General features: G+C 36.6%; 1 protein-coding gene across 1 annotated transcript in view; it reads left to right on the top strand.

The window, feature by feature from the left end:
* Positions 1-12,618, top strand: part of GUCY1B1 (guanylate cyclase 1 soluble subunit beta 1) — a 41,895-nt gene extending 29,277 nt beyond the window's left edge. The window contains exons 6-14 of the mRNA XM_086891192.1: positions 749-979; positions 1,381-1,497; positions 2,301-2,434; positions 3,133-3,330; positions 5,035-5,272; positions 6,083-6,223; positions 7,381-7,535; positions 7,849-7,975; positions 11,294-12,618. Of these exons, the coding sequence (XP_086747318.1) occupies positions 749-979; positions 1,381-1,497; positions 2,301-2,434; positions 3,133-3,330; positions 5,035-5,272; positions 6,083-6,223; positions 7,381-7,535; positions 7,849-7,975; positions 11,294-11,317 (1,365 nt within the window). The 3' untranslated portion in view covers positions 11,318-12,618. The remainder of the gene's footprint in view (positions 1-748; positions 980-1,380; positions 1,498-2,300; positions 2,435-3,132; positions 3,331-5,034; positions 5,273-6,082; positions 6,224-7,380; positions 7,536-7,848; positions 7,976-11,293) is intronic.
* Positions 12,619-25,703: the final 13,085 nt, after the last annotated feature.

The following is a 25,703-nucleotide window of genomic DNA, read 5'->3' as shown; positions in this document are numbered from 1 at the left end:
TTCATATCTTTTACTGACTTTGAGTAAAATTACTGAAGAGTGTAATGCTGTGTTAAGGACACCTTTTTGATATTCCACTGAAGTAGATGATTCTAGTTTTGCTGTCATTTCCTTTAATAGGGAATACAACCCATAGAAGATGGTCATTGCTTTTAGTTTTGTCTGTTGGCTCTGATCTTGCAGTCTGCTGGAATGTGAAAGGACTTTATATCCTAACATCTGCTCCATCCACTTTCCTTCTTGCTGTCAGTGACATGCCCACCCTCTTTGCACCATTTAGTCATCTCTAAATAGTCAGCACTATTTGTGTTGTAGTTATAGACCTTGCAAACAGCTTTGATCAAAATAAGGATTCAAGGGATCTGTGAGATTCAACACTCACACCGGTTTGTTTCAGGGGAAGGGGCCACCCTGTTTTCTGGCAAGTACCAGTAAAAGCAAGCACAACCTAAACCTTAAGTTCTCATCTCAGGATTTGCATTTCACTCAGGCTTAAAAAATTGTATTTGGGTGATTTTCAATATGTTGCTCTTAAAGTGAGCAGCTGTGGCTAAGCAAAGGCATAATTATTCACCTGGAATTATAAAAACTATGAAATCTGAAATTCTTGTCAGTATTTTTCAAGATATGAATATAATTCTTCAATTTATCTTTTTCCTCTAAATACATTCCTGTCTCTATAGTAGCATTCCAGTTACTAATGAGTAGCGGAGTTTTCAGTTTTTCATTTTTTTCTTCATTGCTCTAGGTTATTCAACAGAGAAATGAGGAGTGTGACCACATTCAATTTTTAATTGAAGAGAAAGAGTCTAAAGAAGAGGACTACTATGAGGACCTTGACAGATTTGAAGAAAATGGTACCCAAGAGTCTCGCATCAGTCCCTATACTTTCTGCAAGGCATTTCCTTTCCACATCATATTTGACAGAGATCTGGTGGTCACACAATGTGGCAATGCTATATACAGAGTCCTTCCACAGGTTAGATGATTCTTATGCATGAATAGCCATAGAAAATTCATAGTGGTAGATGCAACACAGGTTAATTTTAAAGATGAATAAAATAGATTTAGAATTCTCTGCCTGAACGGCATTCCAGTTTAAGTGTATAATATTTACTAAATTGTGTTTTTCTTGTTAGAAAAAGGACTTAGAAATAGCCTAATTCTACAATAGCTTTGTTCCTTATGGTCATGTCCATATGTAGTAAGAAAATAATTTTAAAACCTTATGATTCAATGGAGAGATGCATTAAGTATATATTCTCTTCCATTCAGTATTGTTATGTAAAAAAATGGAATGTAATTTCTCTATGTATATTTTTATTATAAAGCATAACAGTCAGATTTTTTTTTCTTTTTTTCTGTTTTTTAATATTCTAGCTACAGCCAGGAAACTGCAGTCTGTTGTCAGTTTTCTCCTTGGTCCGACCTCATATTGATATTAGCTTCCATGGGATCCTCTCCCATATCAATACAGTCTTCGTACTGAGGACTAAGGTAACTAGAGAATATTTTCCCAGCTTTTCTTTAAGGAAGTGTGCTTTGGAGAGATAAGAAAGCTCAGAAGTCTTCAGAGAAAGTTCTCTGTAGAATGCTCAGACCTTTTTGAGTCTTAAGCCAAGAGAGAGTCACAGGTATGAATTCGTGAGTAGCTGTTAAGTAGAATGTTTTATTGGAATGGTGAAGTAAATGCACTTCATGTCTGATGCTTTCTCTTCAAGAGGCCAGTCTAGAAAAAATTGTATCAGAGCAAATGTAGAAATGTAATTACTTTTACTTTTACTCATAAGAATGTGAGAGACAAATATGAAATGTGTTTTTGCTTGGGCCCATATGTTCATACAAAGGTCTCTGTCCTGTTCTCTGAAGAGGGCGGGTGATACGAACAGATGCAGTGTGTAGAGTAACACCTACTATGGCAAGGAGCCTGTTTATTTAACTAAAACTGTACCTGAGGGAAACCAGGATGATTTCTTAGATACGGTCCCAGGCACAGATAGAACTTCACAGAACAGGCAATACTGTTGTCAAAACTATTGTTCAGAAATCACATGGAAAAAGACAAGGAGTTACGAACATGAATGTAAAGAAAGATACAGTGCTTTGTGTCTTAAAAGTAGCAAATTGTTGTATTAAAATAAAGGTAGTGTATGATGTTCAAACAAAATTAATCAGGGTTTAATGTAAGCTGTAAGTCTATTCCAAATATTCTGACTGCCTTTGTAGTAAATGCACTTACATACTAGGCCTGGTGCAGAACACACCATTGCCCTTAGAAAATTGTGGCTTTTCATCACCAGGAGGGGCTGTTGGATGTGGAAAAGTTGGAGTGTGAAGATGAACTGACTGGCACAGAAATCAGCTGCTTACGCCTGAAAGGGCAAATGATCTACTTGCCTGAAGCAGACAGTATTCTCTTTCTTTGTTCACCAAGGTACTTTAAACCTAGAGAGTGCTATCATACTTATTTTCATTTTACAATTACTAATTTTAAGAACACTTGTGAGAGTAGTACTACAGAGACTAATTAGCTTGAATATTGATTTAATTGGTTTTGATGTGTTTATTCTAAAAGAGATAGGAGCATTTAAACATTGGAACTTGGCTGATTATTAAATACTCTATATAAATATTGGCTTGGTCTGGCCCGTGCGTACAAATGATTATTCCTCATATTCCATTTTTAATTTTGCAAGTTTTATCCTTTTTTTTTATCAATCAGAGAATGCTAAGAAATGTGACAATAATTTGGTTTTCTATGTGGATTCATGGATTTCTGCAGTAGTTTTAATGTGATGGATTGGTGATAAAGAAGTGGTTGGAATGGAGGATTGAATGGAAAGATTGTTTATATAATCTCACTTTGTGTGCTGAAGTACGTACATTTGTTACGTTCATGGAACTCTTCGTGAGAATTCTGTATTTAAAGGCAAAAATCAAGAGCTGTGGGTTAAAATGAATGATCACAAATCAGGTGTTTTGTAGAAGAGATATGTTGTACAGCTCATCAGAAGTTCAGAAGCTTCATCTTTCTGCTGTTATTCAGCAGACTCTGCTGTTTATTTGAGTTTTAAGTGCTCCTTTGGCAAGTTTAATTTTACCTATACTATTGTATATTTCAATGCTTTGCAGTGTGATGAACTTGGATGATTTAACCAGAAGAGGTTTGTATCTGAGTGATATTCCATTGCATGATGCTACCCGTGATCTAGTTCTTTTGGGAGAGCAGTTCCGAGAGGAATACAAACTGACCCAGGAGCTTGAAATCCTCACTGACAGACTGCAGCACACACTGCGTGCACTGGAAGATGAAAAGAAAAAGACAGACACGTAAGAACCAAATCCCAATTTTGAGCTGAAACACTCAAAGCAATATATTATTTATAGCTGCCTTCTTTAAAGAATAACAGAATCTTGTAAGGAATATCAGAGATAATCAGGACTGGTAATTTTGGAGTCAAGAAAGAACATTTAATAGGGTATTTCTTTCTTTACTTTGTCAAATGTCACCCACAGTCTAGGCCATTATATGCATAGATGTTTTGATGGCTCCCTCCCTGACAAGAAAAGTTATAAAAAATGAGCTGACAATTGGTTTTTATTTGTGAATTACCTAAAATTTTGGAAACTTACATGCAGTCACTGTAGCGAAGATGAGTTTGATGAATGCCTAAGTGCTGTTATTTGGCAGAACTCAGTAAACCAACTTTTCTCCTTCTGGCACAGGATAATAGAACAGAAAAAATTATCATACAAACCTTGAAAACAGTTTCTGTAAAGCTGAAATTTTGCAATAGCCTAATGCTATGAATTGGATTTAATAGTTAGTTACTTGTAGAAATGAATTTGTGTTTATCTAGATATTAATACATAAAAATAACACATAACAGTAAGAGTGCATTGGGCCCCAAATCCAGTTTTACAGATAACTATAAAGTCAAATTCAAATGTCATTGGTCTATGGCATTTCAGCTCAACAATTACTGGCAAAAGCTTGTGTGAAAAGTAGCATGGAGTTCATGTTAGATTTTTATTTATAAAACATCTCTGTGTTAACTCTATTGACAGATATGGGTTTTTTTTCTGTAATGTAGTAATGGAAATTATTTTAAAAATACTTGGAAGGGATGGACAGGAGAACCAGAGAAAACAAAGCCTAAGAAGTATTTTTTCTCTGCATTCCTGTTGGCTTGCTTTTTAAAGTCATTTTATCTTCAGGAATTCTAGCCTTCGTGGCAGCTGCTGGAACAGATAGTGTCAGTTACTGTATGATGTGCCAAAAGTATTCACTAATTATAACTCAAGTTGTGAACTTGCCAAAAATGCAACTAATGAGGGTTTGTGCAGGAGGCTGTGTACCAAATGATGTTCAAGATTTGTGAGACAGTCAGAGATCTTCAGCTTGTCCACTTAGCTGTGTCAGGAGGGAAATGGACCTTAAGACAGCAGTTAGAAAGTTGAAGGAATACACATGAGACTAGGGTGAATTTCTGTGTGTGTGATTGCATTTTATTTGCATAATTTATAATATGAACAAGTGTTAATGTATCATATAGACTATTAATTTTAAAAAGACACTGTAGACCCTAAAAGCAGCATGCTCAACAGAGAGGAAGCATTTAGAAATGCATTAATTGATCAGAGGTGGAAAACTGTTTGATCTCTTCATGGTCTTTTTTTGCAGTTTTTATGGTTCTGTGAGCAAAACCTTATTATATGAGCTGAGGATGTGGCAGAAAGAAGTAAAAATGATCCAAGACACTATGAACAAATCATGTCAGAAGAATTAGTAATAGATGTCTCATTTTGTTGATGATTTAGATGTATTAATGTGTTTGAAATGGTATGCTGATGTGGATCAGTTCCTGTTTTCCAAATAACTTATTTTTCAGTAAACACCTTTTCTGTTGCTTGTTGATTCTGGGAATATGTTCAAAACCCCGTGGTGGGTAGGAAGTAAAGTATGAAGAGTGCTGCTGTAAACATTTCTCCACATTCTGTTTCACCTTCTCCTTTCTTTCCTTACCTGTGTAGGTTACTGTACTCTGTTCTGCCGCCATCAGTGGCAAATGAGCTGAGACACAAGCGCCCTGTTCCAGCCAAGCGCTATGACAATGTCACCATTCTTTTCAGTGGCATTGTGGGATTCAATGCCTTTTGTAGCAAACATGCCTCTGGAGAAGGAGCCATGAAAATTGTCAATCTTCTAAATGATCTTTACACAAGATTTGATATTCTGACTGATTCACGAAGGAATCCATTTGTTTATAAGGTAAGCAGAGGATTTTTAAAGTATTTAATCTGTTACTTTTCCATAATTTACTATGGTGTCACTCTTTTCCAGTCTTTTCTTGGATTTTAGACTTTTTAAAAAAAACTTATGTTCTCATCGGAACTGTGTTATGTTAGACAGCTACAGAAGAGTATGTTGGTTATCTCTAAATGTCTGAAGGAACATAAAGTACTAAATTCTCATTATTTCTTCAGTGACCCATTAGGTGGACATATAAATGTACTTCCACATTTAGCAGCTGGCTTGGTCTTCTGACCTTGTGCTTTAAGTTTTTCACTTCTGTTCCTGGGTCTTCTAGTTGTAAATGATAATTTATTATTCAGTTACTCAATGTGAATTTCATTCTATCATAAAGAGTGAGGTGTAGTTGCAAATGTGGCTGGTAGCAGGAAGGTACAGAGACAGGTAATGCATCCCATATATATATGTACATGTGTTTACTTGTGTGTTTATGAAGTTCATCCCTAGGTTTTTTTAGAACTGAATTTTATGCCCTGTACTATGTGAATCAAGGGTGTGAGTCAGAACAAAAACAGAGCTCAATTTCATTCAGAAGACACCAGAAGAGAGACTCAGGTTTACACAATCAAAGTATCATTCCAAGTTGTTACATTGCGGGTTTACAGTAAATTCTCTTCAATAACAAGCAGAGATGACAGTAAACTAGGGTGATTTGAATGAAAGGGAAAGGGAACTATTTTAAAGGAGAAGCAGTCTTGAAGGAAGCATCAATTCTAGTACTATAAAAGCCATAATAATGAAGTAATTGAAGAATATCTGTCTTGATAGGTGGAAACAGTTGGGGACAAGTACATGACAGTGAGTGGTCTACCAGAGCCTTGCATGCATCATGCACGATCTATCTGCCACCTGGCTTTGGATATGATGGAAATAGCAGGCCAAGTTCAAGTAGATGGTGAGCCTGTACAGGTTAGTAAATGTGGGCTTGAATGAAAAACCCATTCTTTAATAGGATGATAATGTTTTGAAATAAGATAATGCATTAGTCCCAGTTCATGCAAGCTTTGTGATTGTTAAATTTTGAAACTGATATATATATACAAATAATATGAGAAGTCACACGTAGCTGTGACATGTGCAGTTCCCACACCTTAAAGTGCTTACTGTGCTTTAAAAGGTAAGGGACTAATTTAGGTCCACATAATTTATGTCTGTTTTCTGATCATTTCAATATAATCAGTGAATTCCTATTGTGCATCAAGTACAATCTGTTGAGTCTTCTTCTACTCAAGGAGCAGAACAGTAGTATTCCCTCTCTGATACTTTTGATCGCGCCTCAGATCCTCATGTCAGAATGAGAAATTATTGCATTAAAAAGAGAATTACAGTTCCATAGACAGTTACATCAATGATTACTCACACCAGTGTATATTAATGGAATTTTAGTCATTGTGGGACTTTCTGGAGATGTTGTAGCACTGATATAGAGCTGGGCAATCAGCATTGACTATCCTCATAAGGCTGTGAGCGGAAGATGATTAACGAGTGCAGTGCATATTTCTATTTACATGAATGTTGCTGTTCTGTCACCTAGCTTAGAGCTATGTACTTCACTTTATCATAGAGCAAAGCAGTGAGAAGGTTTGATTTGGGGCTTCACAGTAACTGTAACATTCTACAAGAATGAGCTTCTCCAAACCTCTGTCCTATCTCTTGACCTTCTGAATACAGAATACCATGATTTTTCCTTCGAGAAACATCTTTTTTCTTGACCTGTGCCATCCTTTTCTGCACCTTCTGAGCACTCATTAAACAGACCTGCAGAGTATGCGTCTCTGCCCACCTCTTTTTTTATTTTCACAGTTACATAATAACAGCAGGGTGCATGCTGGAAAATTACAGAGTTTGATTGCTCATGTGGAAGGCAGAGGCATGACAATATACTAAACTTAAAAAACCAAGAAGTGACAAAACACATAAAGTGCAAGGCTTTGAAGAAGCAGGAGTAGCACTTTGGAGAAATAAACTGTAGTAGATAAAAGTGGCATGTTGCCTGTATTTAGTCAGAAGCATCAGATTAATTGCATTAATTTTGAATATTCAAACTTAATTTTTTTTCTCTAAAGATAACCATAGGCATCCATACTGGTGAGGTAGTCACAGGTGTCATAGGTCAAAGGATGCCACGGTACTGTCTCTTTGGAAATACCGTCAATCTAACAAGCAGAACAGAAACTACTGGAGAAAAGGGAAAGATCAATGTCTCCGAATATACTTACAGGTGAGAGATGTATTATTTCTATTGGTGTTGACATCTTAAAATAAGTCACTTTGTCAGCATACTATAAAAGTTTTTTTGGACTTGAAAGTGACAGTCCTTCCACCATTATTTAAGTATGTGAGCTCTCATGAAAGTGTATGGCAGACTGCATTATGATATACAGTTATTGGTATGCAAATATAGTAATGATGTAGAGATAGATTTGAATCTTTTGATAGTTAGCTCACGTACCTGTTACGTGTTCAATATTTTACATAGTGTGTAGAGTGCATGCAAAGGGCATTCATTTACATTTTTTCTCTTTCAATTTCAGGTGTCTTATGACACCAGAAAATTCAGATCCTCAGTTCCACCTGGAGTACAGAGGTCCAGTTTCTATGAAGGGCAAAAAAGAGCCAATGCAGGTTTGGTATTTGTCCAGAAAGAGTACAGAGACAGAGGTATGAGTAACTAGAGTGTAATTTTGGGGGTTTTTTTAAACATAAACATTAAAAATTTAATGTAAACCACGGAGATTCATTTATATTTGCAAAACTAAATGTTCCATAGAAAAAAATGAAGAGTTTTGTGCAACACTCTTTCATTAACACATTTATTATCTTGACAGTACTTGAAAATCCTTGATTATTTGTCTTTGCAGTTTGTGCAGTTCCTGAAAGAATACTTCTGATTTCAAAAAGTCCTTGAGGGAATGCCAAGTGTTTAAATATTTATATCTCCCTCTTACAGATTTCTGCAGTCTACTAGGTTTTGCAATATAATGTCGGTTTCTGTTTAGCTGACATGTCTGGTTATCAGCACTTCAAAATTTGCCATTTGCTTTCTTTCAGTGAGTGAAAAAATGTGCCTTCAAATATTTAGGCAACAGTCAAGCAACTATTTGCAAGCAGGTTCACACCTGATTAGTATGGGGGTCTCTTAACCCCAGATGGCACCTGCTTTTTCAGAGACTGTTGCATGGCAGAGGTCCCACTTTGGAAATACACAAAACTACTTTTTGTAAATGGCGTAACAGCTTAAGTCCTTTTCTCAAAATGAGGTAGGGTGAAGCTCTTCAAGCGCTGAGGGACCTTTAAGCTAATGCCTCAGTTTCACAATTCTGGGCATGTATTATCCAGAAATTCAGTAAAAGCCAATGAGATCTAGACTCAAACTGTGGTGCAAACTTAGACAATGAGGTTACAGTATGCTAGCTGCTTTGCCATAGATGAGCAGGTGCATACATTCCATCCATTGTCAACAGGAATAAAAAAAAAAGTAATTTACATAGCTTGAATTTTGCCCTGAAGTAATACAAAAAGAATGAGTTTTCAGACAATGTATTTAATCTTAAAAACACACTTGACTAAAATAATGAAAGTCATCAGTTACCTTGGCTGAAATAATTCTTATAGGTCAGAGGAAATTAATTGTGTGTCTGAATGCTCATGTACTTCTGAAATTGTAATTTAGACTGTTAAACTGTTTAGGCTTTTTTAGGAAATCTAATCCAGATTTATTACCATTGGTACCCAAGTATATGAATATTGACTTTTTAATAGTAACTCCCAGTATTAACCCTCCTGCACTTTAACTCTGCATTTTAATTCTGTATTTTAACATATATATTACTTACAATTATATTCTGGGTGCCACTTTTGAAAATACTTTCTATTCTTATTCTACAGTAAGATAACTATAATTTCACATGGCTACCATTATTTCAAATCTATTGTTCTATTTAAAATATATTTTAATTAAACACCTTTTACTTTTTTTTCACATTATAAATGTTCTATCATTTGTAGCAAGGCACATTATAATTTAAAATGTAAATTTCAGAGAGGTACTGAGTCAGGTGGGTATTTTCCTTGTTTCAGCCTAACACATGTTTAATATGAATATAAGATTCAGGTAGTTTAAGACTTTAAATATTGCAATTGCTTTTCAGAGGTCTTGTACAACAGTTGGTTTTGTTAATCCTCACAGCAGTCCTGAGAGACACTTGCTGATATTATTATCCAGTAATTGAGCTTTGTAGAGGGAGACATGGGGGCAGGAATAAACCTGACTGAGAAATACTGTGAGCTTGATTTTCAGGAGCACTTATGACTCACAGTTTAAGCACAATCAAAAAGTCTTTCTAATTTTGTTAGTTTTTGTTAATTCTGAAATTCAGATATAGATGTAATTCCTAAGAGACGTAAGGACTTCTCCCGAGACAGGTATCTTCTAAATTGTACTAAGTTTGGGAGCATAGGAGAATAGAAAAATACAGTGATGTGATGATGTGAGCTGATAATAATTTTGTCAGAGGTGATTTTGAAAAGTGAAAGAATCTGTTCCTCTAAGCTTTTGATTCTTTTTCACTCCCTGCACAATTTCATCTGTCCATACACAAAAAATGCACAAAGCTTTATTCTTTTAACATTTTCTGAACTGTTCACAGTTTCCCCTGTGAAGGTACTATTCGTGTTTTTTTCTGGAACTTTATAGGCTCTGCATAATAGTTTTAATCCAAACTATTTAATCCAAATAGTTTTAATCAGTAAATTAAATAACCATTTTTTAACGTTTGATCACTTTAAAGTAATCACTTTGCTTTATGCGCACATGTAGTCTTGGTTTTCTTTCCAGAAGTTTTTCAGAATGCTAATGTATTATTGTGTGCAGTGCCATTTATTTCAGGGGACTGTACATAACAATAAATAAGGGCATGTTAACATATATTCAGAAACTATATGGTTAACTTCCTGAAGGGTCACTTCAGAGTATTAGAATATTGCAAGAAGTGGCATATAAAAGTACGCACAAAAGTATTTTTTAAATCATCCTGAATATACTTCTGCTAATTTTGCTTTTACTGTGAAGTGTTCTACCTCCAATATCTTCAGTCTAGAATTGATGCACGTTAGTGATGTATTTTTCTTTTCATTATATCCATTAGAGAGTTACTAGCTCAGCATTTGCAGATCTATCAGCATGATATTTTAAGGACATGGTGAAGAAAAAGGACAAAATCTTTACAGATGCCATAAGAGATATGAAACCAAGGCTTAAAATATGCTTTTGCTCTGCTAGACCAGTAGAAAATGATAGGGCTGAAGCAGCTCAGCATGCCTCAGTCTTGATTCCTGGGTTGACATCTGTAATACCAGTCCCCATGAGCAGCAGTTACTTCTGAGAAAGACCTAATTTACAAGGATAAGTATTGGTTTGGAGTGCTGCTCTTTCACCTTTTTTCTCTGGTATCTCTTCCATGCTACCAGTTCAGCAATAAGTAGAACAGTATCAGAAACACACACAGAACAAAACAACTGTAACCAATTATTCATTTTGCATCTGCTTGTTTGCATGTTATAAGATTAATTATTACTGTCTTCATTATTTTAATAGAGGTTCAGCTGAAGTTTCTCTCTTGAGAAACAGATTTGTTGTAAAAAAAAATCTTGCTAAGAGCCTCAGATGTATGACTGTAATTGTACTCCCTCTCCAGTTTTTAATATCTTTCTGTTCTGCCCTGTTCCCACATTACTGGTGGGAACAAATTGAAATATCTCTGGCAGAGCTGGTAATTCACCAGGAATTGTTTCATTCTTACATACAATGCATTCAAAAGAAATACATGCACCACCTATGCATTTTGGTTTCTTTAATTTTTATTATTTACTGATACTGATTGCAAGTTGTAAAATATATTTTGTCACTGCATTAACCCAACATGTTATTGCTTCAAAGAAAATTCCTTAATTCTCAAATTCTGCTTGCATGCTCTCAAGGAAACAAAGCAAGATGCTTTCTGAGCTGAGGGAAGAGGAAGAGGACGCTGAATAGGGTGCAATACTGTCTCCAAATAGGGTGCCAGGCAGTAAGGTTATGTTATGAATGTTCTCTCACATTATATCTCCCATTGCCATGTGTAGTACCATTGTCTTTTGCCCTACTTCTGAAGTCATACTTAACATTTTTTTCTAGGCTGGCTTGCTAATTTTTTGTCCTTACCGTTTGGTACTATTATATCTCTGCTGTGAGCATGTATTTCAAGCTTTCCTTTTTTTGATATGCATTTTTGCATGTCAGTCATGTGACCATTCCTACCACCAGATAATATTGAATGAAACCATGTAGTATGCACGCCACAGCTAACCACTTCAATCTGATGCTTCACATCTTCATCTTCATCTCTGAAGTACTGTGGTTATGTGAATTGATGACATTTCTGGAAAGATAGGTATTTCAGTTGATAGGCAGAACAATGAACCTAAGGAACTATATTTAAAAAAAAAGATACCTAAAGCAGCATTACAAAAATTATTGCATAAATAGTGTCAGATTTAGTTCTGCTATTACCATGCTTCTCATTCATTTTGTGAATAATATTTGGTGCTCTGTAAATTCCTGGTTAGAAAAAGGTTTCTCATTTGATATCACCCTGCATTTTCCCTTTGTGGACCCTGTAAACATCTTCTGTATTGGAAGGGGGAAGCTGTTTTTCTGATACTGCCATTTGAAGCATGTGCCAATGTACTTCTACTGAAATGCTGTTCACTTGCAATGTATTTCTCATTGATTTATATAAACTAAATTAAATTGTCATATTAATAATAGATTGCTGGACAATTTTAGACCACTTGTAGTGCATTGATTTTCATCTGATGTAGCCCCTGGAGTTGGAAGGCATGCTGCTGGGACATGGTTGATACAGTTGCCTTTTGGTTTGGTCTCTCTAATTTCAGAAATGATCTTAATTTATTCCTTGAGAGGACCTGGTAATATTCTAGGTGTCATGACATAATTAAAGGATGTAAATCTTGGAAAGGGACATAGTGTGTTTCATCAGCTGATACAGTTCCTAAAAGCGGACAAGTTTTCAGATGCATGGACCTTCCATAACATTAATATATAGTGCATTTCTATGTGAATAGTATCTGTTCTTATCTGACTGATCATTTCTGAATATTTGCATTATAAAATAGAATAGTGCAATTACTTTGTGTATAAAAATTGTCTATATCTAGTATATCTTATTAGCACAGAATATATATGTATAATTGTTTCATGTTAATGTGCAAAAGAAATTGCAATAAATTATTTTTTCCACTGACTTCTAGAAATCTTGTGACTTCATTTTGGTAGATAACTTTATTTCATTGTTTTATACAAAACAAGTATTTTCTCCATTAAATAATTTGCAGTTCAAATTAAAATAAATTGTTGAGTCATTGTTCCAATGTTTGCAAATGTCCAAGTGTCTCACACATTCAGGTTAATGGATCACATTCTCAAATTAAAGTAGCGTTCAAAATGTTGAGGTTAATGCTTCCAAAATAGTAGTGAGGTGAAAAAAATGCATAAAACCTTCTTTTGAAACTCTTGGGCAGTATTTAACAATCAAAAATGATTAGCTGTACACTTTGAGCAGGATGTATGCTAGCAACCAAAGCTTTAGGAATGGAAAATGTAGAGGGGAAACCACATACATTCTTCCCCATCATCTCTCTGCTGGACAGCAACACAACCCAACACATCATCAGAGGCTGCCCTCTCTCAGATAGGTACACTACAGCAATTTGAATTGATCAAGTTGTTCAAGCTTACAAAACTTTATGGTGACTCTGAAAGACATGGAATTTTTGATAGCTGTGTTTGTGTATTGATATAATTCATATGCAAATGGTTCTGAAGAAATTGAAGATCTGTATCACCCTTCAAGCTGATGGAAGATGGCGTGCCAGAAAACTTAAATAATGCTCTGGGTTTATATTGTACCTTCTTAATAATTTCAAAATATTAAAGCTGCCATTAAGCTACTTTGTAACATAACCAGTTTCTTAAAGCATAGAATAATAGCTCATATTGTATTAATGTAAGAGCTTTTTATCTCAGTACAATTTAGGTACTTAACCACTTCTGTTATTAAAACTGGTCTTCACTTAAATGCTACATTCAACTACTAAATTTATAGTTTGGTTAAATATTACTCTCAGCTAACAGTTAAACACTTCTGTAGGTATTTAGTTCTTTTATGTGTGTTCTATTGCCTCTTTTATTTAACTGTAATGATTTGCTTTTTTTCAATAGAAGCTGTCTAGCTGAAACATGAGGCAGAGTAATTACCAAAGTCTGTTTCAAAGGTCTTTAAAAATGGATGCATTTTATTCTGGTATTTTTTGTTGAAAAATTCACAAAAACCAAACCTGAAACAAAAAGAAAAAGGGGAGATCAGCCATGAAATTTCAAATTATGGAATGCTTAGTTGTTTGCAATCTCCTGGATCTTATGCATTCCTGTGAAATCAGACAGGCAAGGGAAATTGATTACTGGTGGTGTTCATGCTTTGGCTGTGCAGGGGACTCGGTGACTCTATTGCTGCCTTAAAGTGGGCACTGCAGTTGGCTTCCAAACTGCTGGATCAGTCCTTGATAGGAACAACCTTTGGGAACATAACTTCATGTCTGATTTTTAACAGAATGATAAACAATGGATGATATGCTCATTTGGATATCTGCTTACAGGATTATCACAAAAATGTCTTCTCTGAAAGGGTAGTCAGGCACTGGAACAGGCTGCCCAGGGACGTGGTGGAATCATCATCCCTGGAAGTGTTCAAAAGGCACATAGATGCAGCACTTGGGAATGTGGTTTAGCAGTGAACACAGCAGTGCTAAGTTAACAGTTGGACATGATAGTCTTAAGAGTTACTTTCCAAACTGTGATTCTCTGTGAAGGACATCCTCCATGAAGGACACATAAAGACAAAGTAAGTTATGTGATATTTTTTTTTTTTATGACTTGGTTCCAGTGTTTAAGGTGGCAGTGCAAATCATATCTGATTGGTTCCAAGCTCACTTTAGAAAGACAGTCATATGCACAAGAAAGAAATAGGAAGGGATGTGCTAGCATCTGATATGAAAAAAACCTGGGTGGTGCTGGAGGCCTCAGAATTTTAGCTTTGAACAAACCTCTAGTAAAATATAAAGCTAATAAATGAGTGTGCTGCAGGCAGTTGTGCACTACAATATACACCCTGAAGTGTCGATGGCCTTTCACCTGTCTCCATGGAGCCAGAGCAAGGCCTGAGGCATCTGTGTCCTAAAATGTGATTTTCATTCGCCGTGTAAACAGCTCAACACTTTATTGTCACAAACTGTAAAGTGGTTATTCCATGCGATTTTAGAGCCATCAAATTTTAAAGAGAGGGAGAGGGAAAAAAAAAAAAAAAAGAAGTTGGGTCATTGGGTTCTAGCACTATGAGAACTGGAAGAGGATTTAGTATTCATGTTTTCAGGCTGTCAGCATTCTGGTACAAACGGGAGCTTTTGGACGATTGTAAATTAATTCTGCTAGTCACTGTGTTGGCTTATATCTCCAAGTAAAGGAAATCACTGGACTTACAGTTCTGCTCTATTTTAACAAGATGTTATTTTTTATTATAACAAGATCCTTTCTTTCCTGGGGGGTGTCTGAAACTCTTGTCGTTTCATGCACCAACCTGACCATGAAGGGGGGGAGCAAGTTATAAGCCAGTAAAGAGAGCTGTGCTAATGTAACTATAAAAAAAAAACAAGAAAGAGGTTACATTCCCCAATCTATAGCTGCACATACAAGGCACTGGGGTTTTTAAAACTGTTATTTAGATGTCTGACTGACTTTGGGTTTCAGTTTGGAAAAACTGCAACAACACATGCTGTCTCCACCAATTATTTCTTTGTTATTAACAGGAAAAGGCTAATGTTCACTTTCAACATAATCATCGGGTCTTTTTGCCAGTATAACTGTTTTGGAGATAATGACAGCAGTGGAATGTGAAAACAGTATTGTGATTATTGTTCTGGGATGAAGATACGTGGCTGTTACAAAGGCTTTGTTCCAGACTATTCCCCATATCCAGCAGTCAGATTGGCATTGTTACTGGTTTTTTTCCAGAGATGATTATGCACCTAGTACAGGTTCAACACCACAGGACAACTGTGCTTTCAAGGGCAGCAATTCTGTGTGCTGAGGATCTATCTGTTCATATGCTAGACAATTCTGGCAGGAAACCGGTATGCCTTTTTATATTGCAGGTTCTCAGGGTCGTTAAATGGTTTTTGCACTTTGATAAATGTGCTATCCTGTCTAGTGCTCAAACAACTGACTTGTGATTAAAATGACAGAACTTAGCTGAGTTCCAACAAAAGGCTGAAAATGTTCACAGTTCCTAGCTGGTGTTAATCATAATCCTGAACTGGAGACAAATTAAGCCAATAATCTTTGAGCCTTTGTTTAAAAATAAAACAAACAAAAAAGCCCCACAAAAACTATATGACCATAGTTTTCAGATGAGAAATAAAACTGAGTTCAGTATTACTGCCTTCAGCCCCTATGTCAGTATGAGCATAGTGCTCTAATGAAGTGTAAAAATAAACCACCTTCAAAAATCACACTGAAATATGCAGTGTATTAAGTGTAAGAAAGTGTAAGTATAAGAAACGCACATCTATTTCTTGCAAGTCCTAAACACTGTGTGTAAGGTTCCTGGAAAGAAAAGGCAGCCTTTTGTGCCATGTTATTTTCAGATATTTTGTGCAAGTCATCTTAATAAATGTAAGCTTTCCTATGCAAAGTGTTCAGAAACAACCTAACTTAAAAAACCTATATAAGCAGGTTGAAGAGTAAGTATCCTTTTTCCACAGAGGGCACAGTGAAGCATTCAGAGCTTCAACTACTTGTACAAGAAATCAAAACCTTGCTTTCTGTCACATTATAGATGTGTTTTTGGGCAATTTTGTAATGATCTAGAGGGCAAGAAACTTGCCCACAAAATAAGGATACATGCCGTGTCATGCAGCCTTTCCCACATTATCCTACCCTTCAGGCTGTGTAGATGCATGCATATACATATACATATATGTGTGTGTGTGTGTGTGTGTATATATATATATATATATATATATATATAAATATATACATAAACACACATTTGAGTGCTGCACACTCTTGCATAGAATAGCATGAGTGATGTACAGACTGCAAAATCTAAAGTCAGCAGCTGTTGGAAGAACTTGCTTCCCTTAGGTACTCAATTCTCCAAAGGAAGACCATGGAAATAATCACTTTTTTGCTTTCATCACTGGAAGAAAAGAAAGATCAATTTTGTTTATATAGCTAAATATTTCATTTTCAAAGCAATTGCTTCCTTTCATTGCTCATTTTATAAGTCTGAAAGGAGAGTCTATCTGGACAAAAGTGCTGGGTTAATGATAACATTTCTATCTCTGTGAGAGACTCAATCTCAATTTTTACTTGAACCTTATTTTCCAAACCATGCTGCATAGCTGTTGAGGAACACTGTCCATCCTTTTGGTTCATTGGTTTTGTTTTTACTATAAGCTGAATTTCCACCTTACCCTTAACAGCCCCCAGCACCCTGAAGAAAATCAAAAGCCTTTTCCTTTTTGTCTGCTAACTCTGCTTTGGACTTCAGATGTCAGTGCAATATTTGTGATTGTTTCATCTATTATTGGTGCTGTTGATGAATCCAAAACCCATACATCATGTAGCTCATGACATTTTAGTTCAGGAATACAGAAATCAAGTGTTTTGTCTCTGATGGATGTGTAAGTACTTTGTATTGTACTGTCTTAACAGTACTTTCACTCGTGTAAAAATCTGTAACATAAGCCACCTTTTTAGATGAAGATACAATATTTCAACATCTAACATAAGACATGGTTACAATGGCATGGATCTTTGGTAACATTTTGGTAAGGATCATGTGACAACAGTGTTCAGTTCAAGAAAAGGAGTTCAGCTTTGCCCAAGCAGCACCCAGCATTCCTGTAGGTACATTTACAAGAGGCTCTTAGAAGGAAAGCATCCTAGAGGTAGCTGAAGGTTTTTCCAACATAGGACATACTTGAAAAGATAGATTGTTTTAACCATTTAAGAATTACAGGGCAAAGATACTACACTGATAGTTCTTTTTAAACATTCAAATTTACCATTTGTGTATATTTTTTCATACAAAGATTTTTGGGTCATTTCTGGTTGCATAGCTACTGATTTGATTGCCCTCGTGAATGTGGAGACCTCTGGCAAGTGTAACACTGATGCCAAAAAAATTATTGTTTGTTAATTAATTGTTTGAAATAGCTCGTCAGCACTTCAGGAGTGACTTCTGTTGTAGAGTGCTCATTTTTCTGTTAGAAGTTTCTGCTGACCAACAGTATCACTCCTGATGCAGAGTAGTCCATTTTACACATCTCTTTCTGTCCTTTATGTTCATTTCCTCTACAGCTCTCTGGTAAATACACTGGAAAAGTTATATTGAGACAAGTGGTGAGTCAGAGAAAGTGTCTCTGAATTGAAGACAGGAATTAAAAATACTTGCAAATCAGGAAAAACTAATATATTATTTCCAGGCTGTTGTTAATACCTGGACTATGCCAAAAGTTCCTGCATCTGCTTCTGTTCTGCAGTTCTGAAACTTTCAGACTACTTCCATGGTTAGTTGTGAGCCTGTGGACCAACGAGAGGGACTGATGTTGAAGAGTCTTTGCTTCTTTCCCTCATCTGTTTCTTTTCCCTTGTATTCATCTCAGTAATGCAGATTTGAACTTTGGGTTGCATTTATCAGAGCTGTTTTACTTGCTCAGTCTACTTAAAAACATCCACAGGTCATTGGAGTTACTAACTGCAGTCACTGTCTTAGGTTGGAACATTTCCTGCTCCTAAACAAAAAACATATGCTGGAAAGCTCCCTGCTTGTGGAAAAACAAAAAGCAGCTTTATTCTGGCTGATATGCAAGTGGGTGAATTCTATCAGTGCACAGCTTGGTGCAAAAAAAAAATTAGTCGTAATCAGTGGAACAGGATTCCGAGTGGGAAATTAGGCTATGAAAGGAATAGTCCCCACCCACCAGCACACAAGTCAGGCAATAACTTTAAGCACTGCCATGACTTTTTCAGCTATGATTCTTTCCTTCCTGCAGGGTCAGGTGAAACAGATAATCAGGAGGGTGAAGAAAAAGAGACTTGTTGCTTCCTGAGAACCAGGCCTCATTTGGGCTTCTCTCATTGTCCGCACGCTTGCACGAGCATCAGTATTTGGGAAGCACCTGCCTTGCCCTGTAGCAGAGGCAGTGTGGTTCTGTGGATGCAGGGGACCTGGGCAAGGTGCTGGAGGCCCAAGTCCTTACTGATGATTTTATCTTCCATCAGTGTCCAAAGCAGCAACAGAACCAAGCAATGTTGCTGCTTTTCCACTTCTAACAAGAAAAAGAGGGACAGAATTTGGGCACTAACAGGTTCTGTAAGCATGGCCAAAAGAATTGTTTTGGTTTATGGATCTGAGAGCTGCCTGCCATCTGTTTTCTCTTCTGCTCTCCTTCACCTCGTTAGGGCAAATACTCATCTATTGATGCATGTGAACTATGTATTCATTTTAATTATCAAGTCCTGTATATGCTTTATTTAATTAATCTACTTTTAATAATACAAAACCAAATGCATGCATTCAGAATATGTGATAGAAATCTATTCCACTTGTAGCTTTCTCAGCAGGAGAGCCATTCTGTTCAGCTGATTGCTAAACAGTCTCAAAAATTAACCCTCAAGCTCTTTCTGCTGATTATTTGAAGATAGAAAGCTTTTGAGTAACATAGTATTTATAAACCAAGACAAGGAGACTGGAAAAAAAAAAAGAGGTCAAACTTTCTCCTTGATGTAACCCTCCAGAATTTTGCTAACTTTAACCACTATTGGATAGAATTTGTTGTTAATGACATTCATATTGATAAGTAGCTGTTGCATGTTCTCCTTACTGGGCATGCTAGGTCTGGTCTTGATATCTTGTAAATTACTGATCAGTTTGTGGTCTTGTTTATATTCTTTATTAAGGAAGAAATATCAGTATGATGCAGTTAAATTCAGAACTATATTTGTTGACTTTACACTGTGAGAATGTGATGAGTGTTCTATGTAAGGGTTAATTAATGGAGCTGAAGAGCTCTATTCCATTACTGGGTGCAAACTCAGTATGATCATGCCTTTAGAAGGTTTATTTCCTGCTTGGCATTATGAAAGACAATGAGGTTAATAGAGCAAAGGTCTAGTATTTTCCTTAGCACAGCAACTGTTTGGATCCTCAGCCTTCCTGATTTTCCTGAGATATGAACTATACCATCATGAGAAATATTCTCTTCTTCAATTGGAAGCTGCCCCTTCCTCTTCCCCAAAGACATGGTTTTCACCCTTGGATGTATCTTTGCAATTGAATAGTGTTACTAATTTGCTAATAATGTTCTTGATTTTCAGACAGAGTTTTCTGGCAGAAGTTTCTTATTGGCTTCTTATGCTGAAAACCTCCCATGGAGTCTGCAGAAACTGGCAGTGCCATCCAGTGAGAATTCAGTCATGTGTCAGCAATAAAGAATAAATAGGTTGTCTCCAATTATAGATGTAAACCTCATAATGCAGTATTTTCTAATGTCACCAGCAGGGCTTATGTGGGTGAGTATTTGCTGGAGCAAACCCAAAGTTGTCATCAAAACAACTGGGTGACAGGAAGTTGTGCTGTCCACATAATTCAAAACCATTGTTTCTCCACCCTTCTTCATACACCAGGTGCAAAATATATTTGCTTTCACAGGGGAGGCTCAGGAAGAGTCACATCTATCACATGACGGTGCTGTTGCTGTTTTCTGCTTACTATTAAGGCCATTTGTTTTGAGACATCTAAACTTTCTGTACAAGCAGTAAGAATGAGAGAAAAGGTAGTTGCCATTGGCTATCTAACCATGCTTTCTTATCTGACCATGTAAAGTGGCATCCCAAACACACAGGTGCTTTGAATTGAGGAGCAAACCAGGTGCCTTACAGTTTTCTAAAGCTGAAGGACCTTTGGAACTGGGCCTGCATTTTGTGAGGTACTTCACACAGCACAGTCCTTGTCTGAACTGGAATACTGCAAAATAAAGAACAAGGAGCAACTTATGCTTCAGGGCAAATGAGTTCTCTAAAACCTGGTGCTTTGCAGCACTCTGTGGCTTCACTTCTTTCAAGTATTTTTTAGAATTATGTAGGTCTCTTAGTAACAGTATTGCCTTTTTAATTTTTTTTTCTCTTACTTGTTACTGTTTTCTTGACTTCCATGTTTAAAGAGTGAACAGCTTCTTATAATTAGTTTTAAAGCAGACTTTTGTGATGTTTCTCCAGTCAAATAGGACTTTTTTTTCTCATTCCTGGTTTGTTTCATCGGGGCATTGTTTGCCATTTTTATTCATACATTGCTTAGATGTTTGGACTTAAACAACCCCAGAAAATTCCATTTATTCACACTGCGGGAGATTAAGATGTGATGCAGCACTTCTAGACTAGAGCCTGTACAATCTGTAAGTGAACTGTATATTTACATTGGCATGGTCTGAAGTTGTTTGGCACTTTAAGGCTGTAAAATTTCTGCTGAACTCTAGATCAAAGTGTGTGAAAAGTAGTATGAGTCCTATGCAGAGGGGCTAGAAACATTTAGGTGTAATTTGGGATTACAAATGTAGCAGGCCAGGTGACCAACAGGAAAATATTCCTGGGCTAGTCCTATTAGCCAGAATTCACAGTAGGCCTTCTAAGTATGTTTTCTTTGCAGCTACTGTACACAAAGACCTATTGGTTACCCCAGGAAAAAGGGTTATATTAAAATTCTTAGCTAAAGTTATTGGGAGTATCAGTTATGGAAACTGCATAAGAATTGAGTCATTGTTGTGGGAGGCATATGGGTTGAGTTGAAAAACACCAGAAGAAAATTTTCATTTTTAATGAACTGTTTTTGCATGTTCTGTGGTATGTGTGCAGCCCTGACAAACCCACGTTTTTTACAGCTTATGCACAAAAGCATTGCTTGTTGTAACTGTTCCTATTTCTAATCTTCAGCTGATTCACAGTATGTGAGGGATACATCAGGAATGGTCAAATGTGTAATCATTAATCCTGCCTTGCACACCTATTTATCAAATCTCAAATAGGTAGAAGTAGATAAGGAACTCAGGGCTGTGCTCAGATTGAGACCCACAAGGGACACAACCTGTGTTTATTTGGTGTTCATCTCTTAAACTCAAAATGTCTGGCTAAGCTTAGAGTGGCTTTGAAAGTGTCACAGAGTAGGCAGAACTACTAGCAATTATAACATGGACTACCATCCTTTCCATTAAGAATCTTGAAGTGTACTGGAAGTGTTACTAAATTTTCTAAGGCTCAGGGTTGTTTCTTTGAAAGTAACCCCCAAGAATTAGCAAGGCAAAACTAGATATGCACTTAACCAGGCTTCCTGTTGCAATATGACATGCTTCTCTGGAGGTAGAAGTGGTTTAGTATTTCACTTGGGAAAGAATAGCTACATATGTGAACCTTCCTCTCCTAGTTCTGTGGAAGTAGTCCTGATCCCAGAAGATGCTAAAAAAATAATCAAACCAAAAACTCCACCACCTTGGGCATTTCTGTCCTGAGACAAGAGACAGGTGGGGATTCCCAGTTTAAGCATTAATTGTGTGTGTAGTGGAAAGAGCCATTTGGAAGTTTTTGTGTTCTAAAGAAATTTTCCTTCTTGTGGTGCCTGCTTTTAGTGAGGAGTCAGCAGAGGTGAGCATCTCCTGGTGGATAAAGGGACAGAGTGCAAGAGAGTTAATGGTGCAGGATGGCCATAAACAGCATGAACAAGTTGTGGTGCTAACCCTGGATCTCAGCACTATCCTCACCATACAGAATTTATCATTTATAACCCTGTCATGTTTCAGTGTTGCACTAAGTAATTAATATGGTATGAAGTTGGAGATATTTCCTGTATCCTGAGTTTATTAAACACACCAACTGCCAACACAAAAATGTGTTTAACTCTGGATACAGTTAATATGACAAGATGTACTTATGTTTATAGCCTAATAAGGGATATTCACTTCTGTGTACAGAATTATGAAGTTCTGGAAACACTTCATACTTCAAGAGACAGTGTGAGTGAAACACTATGGTTTATGTTGGTCTGGGAGTTTTTAGAATTGCATAATGATGTTTGGATTTCCAAAACACTGAGCAAGTACGAGGCAATGTTTATTTGTAAGAAACTTGGCTGTTTCATGCTGCCATGAGGTACTGCTCAGGTAAGGAAGAGTTCTGAAGTTTTTTCAGTGCCAGATTCACACCCCATGCAAACACTTGTATTTGGGCTAGGGCGTAGGCACAGCTAACTACCTTCAAACTTGAGTGATTATATAGGGAAATACTGGTTTTCCCCCCGTGTAGTTTCAGTTTAAGGAGTTAGTGAGGATAATTATGTTACCTTAACCACTTTCTTAAGCAACATTAGATCAGCTGGCTTGTACAAGCTCCATAAGAAATGCTTTGATCTTGATTTTGATCAGCTGATTTTGATGCAGAGTGGGGATGGCTGTATAGTTTTGTTAGTTTGTTTTCCTCAGAAATCAATCTAAGCATGGTGCTGCAAAGATGATGTCTCTTAGTTCAGTCTAAATAATGACAGATTTTCCAGCAGCTTCTTTGAAATATTTTCCCAGCTGATACATCATCAACCAGAGGGAAACAATATGACTTCAGTTTCACTGAGAAATTCTATAATAGGTGCTGAGAAATCAACTGTGCAAGAGAAGCCTTGTGAACAGCAGCCTAAGGTAAGTGGGGCATCTACTGGTGAAACGTTGCAGTGAATTCATCTGCTCCATGAAAGTCTGCTGCAAATCCAAATACAGGCCATTCTGTACATTCTACATTTTGCTTTGCTAAATAAGCAAGTGCCAGACCTGTTTCCTGAATTATTTGGAAAAAAAAATGCAATTTCTTCTTGAATAATTCCTTGCTTTCTGGCACTCCTTTAGATATGTCTGCCGTGTACATTGCAATAGTAGGCTTGTGGGACAGTTAGAATAAGGGAAATGAGCTAAAGAAGCTTGTCAAAAGGTGTGATTTGTGTCTTAGCTATCTCCAACCTTCCCCCACCCCAGTCTCTCATGGCAAGTTCTCTGATAGTTTATTAAGTCTTCCTTGTACTACTCTGACAGCTGCTCAGGAGTTGAAAATGAATACTGTGTATAAGGGAATTAAATAATACTCTATGAAAAATACTTATAAAATTTGTAAGGGAATGCAACAGTACTCTATAAGAAGTCCAGAGCTCCCAAACACAGGTAGTTATTCATGTAACTAAATTGCCTCCCTCTGTTCTTCAGAAAACATATGCAACAGTGTGAGATTCTTATAGCATTAAATAAAGTTTAATGACCTCTGCAGAATGCATTTAAAAATATAGTTTTAATATTTTTTTTACAAAATTTTATTCTGCATCTCTTTTTGCACATCAGGCGAGGACTTGGGAGTAGCCTAAGGGGGCTTTCCCAATTGTGTAAACTAATTTCATTGTTAGGACTGCCATTTTAGAATTAGTTGTTATGGGAAAAACTTGCCAGTATGTTTACTTGGAGCATAGATGTACACTGGTGGAAAGGAAAACTGAATAAATAAGCAGCAAGATAATGATAAACTAGCAAACTTGAACAGAAGGTGATCTGTTCAAACTGTTAAAATACTTGCTTCTGCTGTCCTTGTAGATAAGACATTGTCACCCATCCAGAAAAGCCAGACATTTCTTTAACACTTTTTAAAATTCTATTGCAATAATAGAGGAGTAGTCAAACGTCAAAATACAAAAGCACCCTTACTTCTGCTCTGCTGCACAGCACACTTGCTAAATTTAGCTGTGCTGGGGAATCAATTGCTTTATATAATCTTATCACAAACCATTGCTGAAAAAAAAATCTGAGTCTGTCACTTGACCTTGGGCAAAACAAGTCTTTGTGCTTTCTTTAGAGCTCCTTCTGCCACGTATGTTAAAAGAATCTGTAACCAAGCCATGAATTCAGCTGTCCTTGTCCAAAGTCAGTGGAGTAAGCAAAAGTCATTTTAGTCTTATTAAACAAAGCAAAGATTGCAGTACCTTCTCTTTCTGAGGACTGTTGCTTTTTTTGGCTGATTTTTTAGCATGCTCTGTGCTTCATTTCACTTGAACCTTTGGACTGAAACAATGCCAGTTTCATTTTGTTTAGTCCTTACAATACTAATGTTCTTAGTTCTAATTTAGCCCTTATTAGTAGAAGCAAACAAAACAAATCGTGTGATTGATAGCTACAAAACACTTTGATCTCTGAAATACAAGGTGTGCTAGATTACTATGTTTAAACTTAACCCTGCTTTTCTTTTTATCCAGAAGTCAGATAATACCTGGTTCCTACTTCCAAACCTGTAATTTCTTTTGGCTTAAGAATTCCACGGTTAGTAACTGTTTGAGGCTGGGAGAGGTCTTTAGAGAAATACTGCAGTATGTTTACTCTGTTCTTTCCATTCTTCCTCTGTGTTTAATACATGCCTTGGACAGTAGGGTTAGAATGACCTTTTTATAGGACTGCTGGGCCAAATGTGCCTGTGCTTGGTAATAGTGAGGGGGAAAAGACCCAGCAGAAGTGTAGTGAGCAATGCAAAAGAATTGAGAAAAATAATATTTTGAGTTATGCTTAAGGTTAAAAGACAAAAATCAAGGCATCTCTTTCTAGGAAGCAAAAACATTTCCTGTGTTTCCTGAATTGCAGATCCCAGGGCTGTGTTGAAGGGAAGCTGTTGCCAATGATGGCCAAATGGTAGCATTTCCATTACTTTATATCTGGCATTAAGGACTTGGCTCTTCAGTAAATTCACTTACTGCTTTATTTAATCACTGTTGTCTTAAAAAAACATAAGACTAAACCATTACTGCTCTAGGCCCAAACAGATGCAGGAAGTCACAGAAGCTTTTCTGAACACTTTTAAAGAAATAAATGTTCAGGAAGCCTGAATCAGCACCAAAGCCACAAAATTCTTACAATGACTTATGTTTAGTAAGACTTAGATGAAGCCTTCAGCCTTTACTTTCATCTTTCATGACATTAAACATTGAACTTGACCCATGTTTTCCCACTTGCCATCCACTTGGATGCCCTGTGATTTTCTATAGTAGCTGGCAGACTGATGAGATTTTATGTGTTTCAGACAGATAGTACTGAAAATTTTATTGCTGTTAGTCAGCAATAGGTTCAACTTCTAGGTGAAGTTACCATATTGTTCACTAGAATATGTTACAATGATAATCTGCTAGAAGAGTTGTTAATAAGGAACCTG

Source organism: Cyanistes caeruleus, chromosome 5, assembly GCF_971803275.1.
Source record: "Cyanistes caeruleus chromosome 5, bCyaCae1.hap1.1, whole genome shotgun sequence".
Taxonomy (NCBI): domain Eukaryota; kingdom Metazoa; phylum Chordata; class Aves; order Passeriformes; family Paridae; genus Cyanistes; species Cyanistes caeruleus.
The sequence above is the reverse complement of the archived record's forward strand: the minus strand, read 5'-3'. Positions and strand labels throughout refer to the sequence as shown.